Here is an 11700-nt window from a genome sequence, read left to right as displayed (position 1 = left end):
TAGATGGGGCGTTTGAAACAAATTTGTGGTGACAACACGCTCCAAGTCTCCATGTTGTGTAACTTGACAACATTTGGGATGGCTGGTAAGGAGTGTGACGTGTAACTTTGCAGCGTTCGTCCATTCTTTCTCAGACTCCATCATCGTCCTGAACAGAAGCAGGTCTCTCTCAACCAGTGTCTCTCCTCCACCGGGGGAGCCGTCCCCCATCCCTTCGTTTTACAGTCTATTTTTTCAACGGAAAATTCCCCAAAGTGGTGTTTCCGTGCTGCCGTCGCCGCCCCTCTCTGTGTCACCGTCCCCGTTGCCCAGCTTCTGTCTCCGCCGCAAAATTTCTCGTCGTTTTCCTGTCGCCTGCTGGGCTTGATCGCTGCTTGACCAATGACGTGCAAACAACCCATTTCTTGGTTTTTACTCAATCGATGTAGCACACCCAACCATCGGTGAGGGTCGGCTGATCGATCACCATGAAGGGATTTCCGGTCTCGCGTGGCAGTTCACCGCTTCCGCCCCTCTTACACTGCCTCGTTGTCTTCTTTATTCTTGTCGCCTTTAAAGCGCTTTTTTCTCCTCAGGCCGATATTTATACACCTCTCCTAGGTGCTACCGCCACCATCCTTCAAAAGAGAGTGCTTTTGCCCACTCTTTCGTACCCGTCCCGTAGAGAAGCTGCTGCCTGCCGAGCTGCCGGCTCGTTATCGCGGCCGAAATTTGGCGACAGCACAAACTTGAATTCATTCTGCCCGCCAGCGAGGAACCCGTTTCTTACAGCGGGAAAGAGCTCGCGGAAAAACCCGGAGCACTCGTGTTTTTGGACTTTCTGTCCTGGGTTTTCCCCTGAAAAAGGCGACGGCAATTCTACCCCTGAATGCCGTAGAGAGCATATCGACAATCTGGTCACAAAAGGCGCCCACAGCCGAAACTTTCCCCTACACAGTCCTCCACTATGCGGCAAGTTCGCGCGACACGAAACCACAGACTATCCTTGCCGGTTTGTCAACGCAGTTGATTTTTATTCTCTGGAGGTCCACCCGAATTACTGCGTTCCTGACAACGGAACGCGTCTCGCCGCAGCTTGTGCCTTTCCGCGAACGTTTGTGCGAGGCCGTTTAGATTTCGCTCCACAGCATGCGTCCGGCCGTGTCTTGCCTGCTTTCCACTGCAGCATTTCCCATTTGAAGCACCAACAGTCTTCGCCGCAGAAAATGCTTTTCCTCGACCCTCTGTGTTGGGCCCCTCTGCACGAAAAAACTGATGTTCATCGACACAGACTTGAAGTCAAGCACTGCGGCCCTGGTTGGCCCTCATTTAGCCGGGCGTCGTCGACGCTGTGGACAGGAAAGAGCCTCGTAGTACACCGGGCAAGAGCAGGAGAACCAGAAAGGTCCGAGCAAGGGAAGGGATGGCAACCGGAGGTACAGAAGGAGAACGAGAAGCCAAGACGGCGGAGGCGCGCTTGGAAGGCGAGAGGGCAAGTGCCCGACCAGGATCTCGATGGCTTTGTTTCCAAAAGACGAGGAAACCTCCCGACAGCGAAAGCGAACATGGCGATGAAGGAAAAACCACCGCGGCTAAGTTCAGGTACGCACACGTTCACTGCACCGCGAAAGGACAGACTTGACCGTCTTATCAATTTGTAGAGTGTCCGGTGTACTAGTATCACTTTCAGATGGACTTCATGGAAAACCTAAAATTGGCATGCTTGATTGAAATTATGCCATTCACATACAGTCATAAGAGATGTGTTTCTTTGTCGCAAGATCGTTCCAATGGCTCATCGCACGCGTGAGTGGCCTTCGCTTTTCTGGCTTCTCTGTCTGACGCCACTCCAGGTAACGTTTAGTTTCTTTTGGGAGGTTTGTCGGCAGGTTAAACAGACTGTTGCGCCCAACTGTGTGCCACAAGAATGCGTTCTCTCTGCTCTTATCGCAGACTCTACTACCCTGTGGTATGCTCTCATGCTTCTCTCCATTAAATCCAGATGACATGCGAAATGAAGGCAGAGCGCTGCAGCTTCTTTCCCTCTCACATGAAGAGCCTTCTTTCTCTGCCACGGCTGCGCGTTTGCCAGACAGGTTTCCACCTAGCTCCGAACAGTGGAAGTTAGCGTCCAACATATATAATCGAGGACCAACTTAGAAGCGCAGATTGACGGCATTATTACGAACCAGTTCACTAGGCTTGACTTATGTGGGCGTGGTCGTTTCTCATCGAACTCACTGCCACAAAGGAAAACGTACTGTCCTCTGGAGAGCGTCCAGTCTCTCGTTTCACATTTTTTTGTTCCTGTGAGAAGGCCTCACATCTCTGCTGCACGTCCATCAAAAGCTGATGACGACTCGGCAGCCGCCTTCGCAACAGACGAACCCCTTTCTTGACAGGTCTCCGTGGACAGTTGGTTACACGAAGAAGGCAACAGATCTCCCGCAGAGCGCGTCAGCCTCATCGCTGCCTAGAGAGGATCCATCAAGCGAATCGATCGCCAACAGTACTTTCCTGAAAGCTCCAACGGACCTGGAGATGCTGGCTAGCGTCTCAACACACTCGGCCGTCTCCCCTGCACTGGTTGCAGCTTTGCAAGATGCACGGATCCGAGCCCAGGGAGCGAATGCGCCTGCCTATCAACCTGTGCCCGTTGGGCCTGCTCAGATTCCTGTCCCCGATGGGGGGTGGGGACGTTTGCATGTCGTTGGCGGCCGCTTGGGTGGCCGGCGCCTCATGATGCCTCGTAGAGGCGATGTCCGACCCATGATGGCAAAGGTGAGAAAAACAGAACATCGTCCTGAAGTGTGTCCCCGGCGTTTGCTTTGTGAAAAAACTCAGTGAACTGTGTCGCAAACCAAGCCCCTTTTCGCTTCACGCTTGCTTTGTATGGAGGGTACGGTATCTTTTTACCGATCTTTTCTGGTCGGTCGCAAGTCCTTTTTTCAAGAACTAACGCGATCTCCTATTTCCTAGTACAACTAGTGAACTCTTTTGGTCTGATCCTAAGTACGCAGTGAGCTAACTAGAAATTGGGAGCTTGAGCAACACTACTACATTTATATACACGACAAAAACACATGAATTCAGGTCGGTTTGTGAAAGCTCGAGCTCGAAGGCCGGCGTTTATGTCTGACGAGGGACGAAACACGCACTAGGGATTCAGCGCTTCAACATGCCTTTAGATGGTGAATTCAGATACTGAATGTTTAGCATAGCGATATTATTCGCCGTGCATGCAGCTGTTCGCTTGATCCGTGGTGCGTGTCTGCTTTTTGACAACTAAACGTGTCTGGCCTGTTCAGGTGAAGGAAGCGCTGTTTTCCATGCTTCAGAGAATGGGTGTCTTGGGCTGTGTCGGCGAGCAGCAGCTAAGGTAGGTCTTGAAATCGTCTTGTAGGTTTTGCCCAAGTTTTTCGGATACTTGTCAGGTCAAGGACTTCTAAAAAGTGCAAAGGAAACGGTGAACGACGACACCTAGCGGCTCCGCTGAACCGCGTTCGTTCCCCCCTGTTCCGGTTGTCAGTTGATCGCAAAGGCCGCTAAATTCCGCTGCATTCAATCCCAGATTCAAGACGTTGAGTGTCAGTAAAGAACTGTCTAATGACTTTGTTGGCACTCTAGAGCGTAACTGACGAATTTCCCTGAGCCGGGCATGGTGCGAATACGGGGGCCGGGGGTAACGCGATCGTCCAGCACCGCTGCAGCAAGAGGTTGTCATAGGTGGCGAAGCAATGAGTAAAATCAAAAATCGGCGCATGCTATTGTCTGTTATCCACTGCATACAAGGCGGAACACACAAGGGCACCGATATAACTAATGTACCGCAAACGGGTCAGGCCGACCTCATCCAAACCGGCAAGACTGGTAGCCTAACCGTTCATAAGCGACGTTGTTTTATGACGCTTCGACCGTTCGGGGTTTGTTTTGGAAAGGCGAAATTTCTTTAGGAACGGGATGTTTCTGTCCAATGCATTCCTGGGATTGGCCAGGCCGACATGCGGACGGTATTCGTTGATCTGCTGGTTTGACCTGTAGGGTTCTGGACCTTTTCAGTGGCAGTGGGGCTTTGAGCGTCGAGGCGTTCTCTCGGGGAGCACAGTGGGCTCTTCTGACCGATTCTAGCTTGGATAGCTGTGAGGTAAGAACTGGACAAAAAAGTGTATCTTTCTGTTTCTGAGTGCAGACCGACCACCCGTCCAACACATCCAGGAGAACTATTCACGCGTGTCTGTCGACTTTTTGGGAGATTCGAGTTCTTTTATGTTTAATGGCCACATGCCCTCTCCCTTTCCACTACTCATCATCTCAGTTTCTGGCAAGATTTCTCTTTTCCCCCATTTTTAGGCCGCCACAGTGAATATGCAGTATTGTGGAGTCGCAGAGCGCTCGTACATCGTCCGGGCGTCTGTTGAAGAGCTCCTTCTGGTCCCTGAACGCTACATGCGTCTTCCGAATCAGCTAGTGGACCAAACGCGAGTGATGCGAACGATTCGAAAGCTCTGCAAAGAAAGAGTATTGGAAGCACAGACTCTGCTTGAAAACCTGCGTACTTCACAAGGTTTGTCAAGTTCCTCGTCGAAGTCCGATTCAGACTCACACGTGGAACTGGGCGATGGAGTTTCGCGAGACGCACTCACGCAACCTGAGCATGAACCAAGAGTCTTAGCGGAAGTGGGGTCTACGTCTAGTGGGCGTTTATTAGAAAGACTGGTGAACGAGGCTCTTATAACCGAGAAAGAATTCGGAAGGGAGCACACGTACGGCTTGGTGTTCCTCTGTCCGCCATACACCAAGGTCGTGTATAAGGATCTAATCCAGGTGAGCCATAGTGGTTGTCGCGTTCGACGATCCGAGTTGGCGATACGGAGGAAAGCCCCCTTCCACGTATTCAAATGCCAGAACTTGAAATGCAGCACTCAGGATAACATCCCGGCTGGCACTTCCATAAGAAGCATGCTTGACGTTTGTGACCACATGTGAAACAGACCAAAACCTCTGGGTTTTTTGCAGGCCGTCGGAGGTCTTCTGGCTACCGCTCTTTACCGACGCACACTTTAACTGGCTGTGGGTGTACATGACACCCCAAAACATGTGATGCGACGTGTTCCCCTTTTGATGGCAAGTGCACATTTCGTGTTTTCCACGCCCTCTCGTCTGGTGAGTATTCTGTTTGCAGCTTCTGCTTGACTGCTGCATCGTTGGCGACGACGCTGTTATTGTAGTGGAGTACCCAAAAGAGATCGGCTGTCTGCCGTACCTGGTAAGGTACCGTGAAAATGACCTCTCCTTCGAAACGAAATCAACTGCCTTCAGAAAAGTGCAAGAACAAAAGAGGCTGCTTTCACTGACACCAGACAGGTTTTTCCGGTGCCGACGCATGCCCAGCCTGCCTCTCACGGTTCTCACATGTTTGCCCCGTGAAGGCGTTTGCTTGTGTCTACTGTGGGATTTGATGGTCCGTCCACTGTTGTCTGTGCCACTTTCAGATTAGAAGCGAGGCGTCTTCAGCTGCGCTCGTTGGTCTCAGGAATCGTGCCTACGGTCGCACTTGCATCGCCGTGTACTGCAAACAGAAGTTTTTCTCTGTTGCAGAACTGGCGCACCTTCAGCGCAGTTCTCCCTCTCCCACCTGTATGCATGAGTCACTCACCACCGGCGAAAACTTGAAAGTTGCTTCAGCTTGTGGCGACGAAAACTTTCCTGTAAGCGAGTCTCATGAGTCAAACACGAACACGGCACCTTCTGAAACGGCGAAACAAGCACAATGCTATCTGACGGTGCCGCGCAGGAGTGGAGTGCATGCAGACAGAGCGGCGTTGAAAAACCTTCTCCCGGTCAGTAGTCTTTGGTATGGTCAGCAGAGACCGGAGGAGTTTGTCCCCCTTGGGATGCGGCGACAGCAGCTTGTTGCAGAAGGCTGGATTGAAAAGAAACCAGCAGCGGGACGCAGAAGAACAACCCCCGACAAATTGAGGGACGACCACGATCCGGAACCTGGGAAGACCCAACTCGACTAAGGAGGGGTCCGTGCCGATATGCGTCTACATTTGTACGAGCATACGCTTCAGAGGCATATGCATGTGTATATATACCTTGTGTATCGGGTCGTCTAGCCGTCGGATACCCCGCGGCCTTGTGTCAGTATTTCCGCTTGTTTAAAACTGATCAACTGTTCGTTAGCCGGTTCTTTCCCGTTGAGATTCAAGACGAAAAAACCGCTGAGAACATGGGCCCCGCTCGACGCACATACCCGTGATGAGGCTATCTTTTTGACATATCAGCCCTTCTTTGTTTTAAATTTGCACGTGCCTGCGCAAAATTCATATTTGTGAGGAACGAGACGAAAGAGGTCCTACTGGGATTTGAACCCAGGTCGGCGGATTCAGAGTCCGCAGTGCTAACCGCTACACCATAGAACCGACAGTGAGCCTTTTGGATGTGGCGCCTGCGCTGTAGGCGTCTCATTCCCAACGCAAAGTTCATTTTTGTGGAAAGGCGAGGCAAAACTGCGCCTTTCCAACGAGGTCATGTTTGGCTTGATGAGAGAAAACACCTATGGTACGAACACCCCTTAGCGGGCGCCACGATACTCTTACGGAGAGACGCGTTTTATGCAGCCTGTACGATATGTACAGAAAATGTATCATATACAGCAGAGATGGATTGAAAGTGACTTCTCCGAACAATCTGAGAAAGGGCGGTTTCTGACGTTCAACACTTCTTCAGCAACTTCTACAACATAGCAATCCGCCACTACACTTGTGGCACAGAGACTCCAGAGATCTCAGGTGATTTCTGAACATTGAGAAGATGGAAGATTGCTGAAAGTCTCTTGGATTTTCTTGGATAGTGCAGATCTTAAAGAAAGGAGGGAGTTTCACCTGAGAGGAACGAAAGCTCCAGCTCACGAGAAGACATTCAAATTGAGGCACACATTTTTCTCGATCTATCCTAGCGGGCGCGGGAAAAACCTTACCCCGTTCATTATCTGATCGGCGCATTCCCTCATAGATGTTTATATTGTACGTGTGTCCATACATTATTTACAAGTAAGTACATCCTTAAGTACAAAAGGACACGTCGATGCTTGTGGATTTGCTTTGCATTGGCTTCCTTTCAAGCTCATTCCCTGTTTTCTACGCATACACGGCAAATGCCAACCCAGTTCAGCCAGTTGCTGCTGTGCACTGTAATTTTCGTCAAGTCAGCCTGGACAACATTCCATCGATTTCTTTACTGCTTCGTAGGCGTGCCTGTAGTATCTCGCTGCATAACCGTTCAGGCGGGATACTACAGAACCCCCGTGCAACAGTGGCAGGGAAAAATAAGTAAACTGCAAAGCGAGTTCTGCTTGCTAGAAAACCGTAAAGCATGGCTGCTCTGCCTAAGAAACCAGATAGAAAGGAGCTACTACTTTCTTTCTCCGTAAGACAGAGTGATTTCCGGCTCGAAACGCCTTTGCCGCATGCAAGCGGATTCCTCAATAGAACCAATGTGCGCTTAGAAGTATGCACAATTTCGAGATCCCTTCCAACAATACTCGCTCTTTGTATGAAAAACCTTTGTTTTCTGCCCAACATTAATACGTCTTTGGCTTCTCTTGTCCGAATCGCTAGCATCTCCTCCGATTCTCTAGCGTCTCAGCTTTTGACCTGACTGTTGCACCTGCCCTATCTGTTACCTGTTGAGTTCCAGGCGCAAAAGCTTGAGACCAGAGAACCTCCTTCACTGTTCATGTTTAGCTTTCGACGGGCAGTGACCCGCTTTTCCCTAGACTATTTGAAACGCATGCTATTGCGTGAAAATGTATGTGCAGATGGCCAAATTACAACCACACATGTCCGCTGCTGACCAAACTGAGACAAGCGACCCGAAGGAAAACAAAGCTTGCGTTTCTTCGCTTCGCATTTGTTAAGAGCTTGTTCACGCATGCATGCTTAGCACCGGCACAACTTTTATTGAAATGAAAAGGTCGTTCGAGCTTTCATTGTTTTTGTTTGTCCCAGGTCCGGCAAAGTGAAATCCGTAACTCTTCCCTCGGTCTCTCCACTGCTGACTTTTCTCCGTCGTTGTTTCCTGTTCTGGACGTCACTCTCTTCCCGCTTTCTCAGTCATAACGTCCATTCCCCACCTTGTCGCGCTGAATCTTTGTCCTCTGTCTTCTTTGCCGACTCCTCCCGGTCCACTTTTCAAGTGTCTGCGTCGGGCGTTCTCTCCCCGGCGCCCTGTATGGTTTGTGTGACTTATTCCTCCGATTTAGCCTACTCGCCCAAATGGCAGTTTGCGCTGCTTTTCGCCGTTTCCGCCTAGATGGCCCCCTCTGCTCTAGTGCCTTTCCTGGAAGGTCGCGAGGAGCGACGTGGATGCTTTCATCCGCGTGCTGTTCAAAACGAAATTACTCAGCTTCCCCGCAGACTCCTTTCAGCTTTCAGAACGGCCGAGCCGTGTGCAACCGGGCAGTTGTTGGCGACTCTTCCTCATCTTCGTCTGCCAGGCGTTTTTTCTCCGCTTCCTCAAAGTTTCCGTTTGCTGCACCGTCTTTGTCTCAGAGTCCTTCTCGTTTCTCCGGCACCAGGCGCCTCTACACCTACGGGGCGCCTGCAGCGGGAGGTGTCGAGCACTGCGCTGGTTTCGACAGATCGAGGTTCACCGCTTCCCCTTTCGTTCCGCCTCGTCACGCGACAACGATTCTCTGCGTTCGAAAGGGAGACCAAGTGGTGAGAGAAATAGGGAGGAAGCCGCTTCAAGGAAGGATGAAGGAAAAGGAAAACGGAGAGAAGAGACCTGACAGACTGAGGGCCGACACGGACCCAGACCAGAAGCTCGGCCGTGGCGGTGCCCGTTCAAGCAACTTCCCCTGAAAACCCAGTCTGTGTTTCCCACACAGAAACGAAACATTTTCCTTGGCATTTGTGACTGTGTCTTTTGCAGTGCGTTGCCGGCGACGGAATGGTTTCTCAGGGACAGATGGTGAGTCGCGTGCGACCACGTGCTTTTTCTCGAGGCTGAAAGTTTTCACTGTTCTCTGTCGATTCGCTGCCAAGCGACTCCATTTCTGTATCGTTGCACGGTCTCTTCTTTGCCACTCTATGCCAGAGAGAAAACTGTGTAAAACGGTTTTGTGTTTCTCACGGTTGCCCTGTTGTTCCCCACTGCATTGCTGCCAAAGAAGGAGAGGTGATGACCTCCATCCAACTCTCGCGTGCCATCGCCTCAAAGAAATGCTTCTTCTCGCTGAGGGTTCCGGTGCTAGTGCGACCCAGTCCCTAGTGTCGGCTGGTACGAAGGAACTGCCATGTCATGCGGACAACGCCGGCAATGAGAATGAAAACACAAGGATCGCAGATGGACCACCATCGGAATGTCGAGCAGCAAACCTCTTTGAATCGGGAGTGTCTACTTGCGTTTGAGGCAACAGACGCGGGGTAACAGGTGCCAACAGATACGTAGAGGTCGTTTCGTTACATGGTTGTTCGTCTGTCGCGCTTTGCATGCACTTATGAAAGTCACGTCTGCAAAGAAGTGGAGTCTTCCTCTCCGCATCTGGATCTGCAGATCGTCAAGCCAAACGCCAGGAAGGTCCGGCGTCTGCAAGATGGCGTCGTTTGCGGCTTCGCTGGAGCAACGGCGGATTGTTTCACCCTTTTAGAAAAATTGGAAGCAAAACTCGAAGAGTATCCGGGTCAGCGACAGAAAATGAACAGTGGAACCAATTTTTCTCAGGCGGCCACCTCATCGGAAGCCATGACAGTTCTTTTCTCCTTTAGACATGCCTGCCTACACCCATTATATATATATATATATATATATATATATATATAACATTTCCGGTAGCAGAGGCGTATATACTGATGCTTTACATACACTGCTTGAAAAACTCGTTGACGATTATAGGGTTCATGGGGATGAGACTGCGTGCTGCTTTTTGTTGTTTGGGAGCAGGGCCACAGGACCGGATCGAGTGTCGCACGCTTTGCCGATTGAAGTGTGTATCTAGAGAAGAGCGTTTGTTCACTCTTGTCTCGACAGCTACTCACTCCCGTCATTTCGGGACGACGGACATGGCAGATGGTTTCTGGAATTTCCGCAGGTCTTCTCTGTTTTCAGGCCAGCTGCTGCGGTCGTGTGTGGAGCTTGCGAAGCAGTGGCGAACTGATCGCTACTTGCGCCATCTGGAGGTAGGCAGAATGCCGAATTGGAGAAACGAGAAGGTCAAACAGGTCGAATTGTTTCTAGTTTCATCGACAAAGATGGAACACCTGCTTCCCTTCCAACTTTTTCTTGTAGGAGCTGCTCATCGAGGGCGTTCTGGGGTGCATGAGCACTTTCTGATTGTAGTCCTGCACACCGGGCAAATCGGAGACAAAAAGGAGAGACTGAGGCCTATAGATCTACATGCGCGAAGCTCCACACTCGCGCCAGTATGTACACGAGTGTGTATACATGTAGATGCGCTTGTCGGTTTGCCATTATGTTTGTATACTCTTCTTTTTCTTGAGACGAGGGTGTGCTCAGGCGGTGCTCATCGTGGCGGATAAAAAAATGTCTTTGGAAGTTAGTGGAGTCGGAGATGTTCTGGAATCTCACGATGGAATTCTTGGTGTGGGCTCCGGAGGACCTTACGCAGTTGGTAAGACAAGTTGAAGATCCGACAGTTGAATTCGAATCCATTCCAAATGACGCCTTGTCCCCAGTCTGAAAAGAACTTGTCTAAAAACGTTTTCTGAGGGCGCACGCGTAATCGTAATTACTTCCTAAAACAGGATGTGCGCGTATGGACATTGGATGGACTCTGCCAAGCCGCTTTCCCCTGCACATGCATGTACAGCCCTCTGTTTATCTTGTATTTGCATGCGGAAACGTATACACGTCTCTGTTGGCGGCGCCGTATAGACTGGATAATCATGCAACTTTCGGTCGTGCTGGCTTTTGAAACTCAATGGTTCTTTTGTGCAGCGGCCGCAAGAGCTCTGTATGATATCGATGGTCTCAGCGCCCATGAGATCTGCAAACGATCGATGGCAATTGCTGCAAGTGAGGAAGACAGCTGCAATAGAGAGAGTTCTCCCCTCATACTGACACTGCACTATCCGTATGTTTCACACAAGAGCGGTCACAACCTTGAGATTTCTTCGCTGAGATATTTCCTTGCCCCTGAGCATTTACACCTTCGCTGCATGTAGTTGACGGGTGACCCTTGGCGTATGCTCTCGTGAGAGAAACAAGGACGCACTGGTTCTGAAACCATGTAGGCATCTGCGGATTTACTCCTCTGCATCGCGGATCATTTGTAGAGAAGCAATATCTACTTACAATGTGGCGATGGCGATACAGCCTGTGTAGAATACTAGTTCGTGGAATTATATCACGTCAGAGGGTCGGCAGAGCCAGCAAACCACCGTACCCAGCTATAAACAAACTGATAACTTGTTCGTGCTTCGGCGTTTTTCCCTTCAGGTATGTGTTGCCACACGAACGACCGAGTGATTTTCGAGGTTTTGGAAAACGAAGCGAAACCCATGGAGACACCTCAGTCCAGTCCAGTCTCGACGGACGTCCGGCAGATTTCAGATTCAAGCAGCGCGCAAACGTCGCCGTAAAACGATGCAAACACCTCACAGCGTTCTGAAAAGAACGCCCTCCAACCAAGAATGCGGCTAATATATGGGCACACGCTTATGTGGAAGGTGTTTAAAAGTGAGCGTGCCGGCGTGT

The 11700-nt window shown here is 50.6% G+C and overlaps 2 protein-coding genes and 1 non-coding gene across 3 annotated transcripts; 2 read left to right on the top strand and 1 right to left on the bottom strand.

Moving 5' to 3' along the window:
- Window positions 1–467: 467 nt before the first annotated feature.
- Window positions 468–6002, top strand: TGME49_272210 (hypothetical protein; the record flags this gene model as incomplete). The annotated part of the gene is made up of 7 exons (XM_018781649.1): window positions 468–1581; window positions 2297–2760; window positions 3288–3358; window positions 4021–4123; window positions 4330–4803; window positions 5162–5245; window positions 5472–6002. 7 exons carry the CDS (start codon window positions 468–470, stop codon window positions 6000–6002), a joined length of 2841 nt encoding a protein of 946 aa, XP_018636685.1.
- Window positions 6003–6332: 330 nt separating this feature from the next.
- Window positions 6333–6404, bottom strand: TGME49_272220. Its single transcript has one exon. It is a non-coding gene; the product is annotated as a tRNA-Gln (tRNA).
- Window positions 6405–8258: 1854 nt separating this feature from the next.
- TGME49_272230 (heat shock protein hslv, putative) lies at window positions 8259–11585 on the top strand (the record flags this gene model as incomplete). The annotated part of the gene is made up of 7 exons (XM_002365815.1): window positions 8259–8702; window positions 8917–8955; window positions 9541–9667; window positions 10093–10163; window positions 10501–10615; window positions 10942–11019; window positions 11443–11585. 7 exons carry the CDS (start codon window positions 8259–8261, stop codon window positions 11583–11585), a joined length of 1017 nt encoding a protein of 338 aa, XP_002365856.1.
- Between the last annotated feature and the right edge of the window lie 115 nt (window positions 11586–11700).

Source organism: Toxoplasma gondii, chromosome VIII (genome assembly GCF_000006565.2).
Source record: "Toxoplasma gondii ME49 chromosome VIII, whole genome shotgun sequence".
In the NCBI taxonomy this organism is placed as follows: Eukaryota; Apicomplexa; class Conoidasida; order Eucoccidiorida; family Sarcocystidae; genus Toxoplasma; species Toxoplasma gondii.
This window is presented reverse-complemented; position numbering and strand designations above follow the sequence as displayed.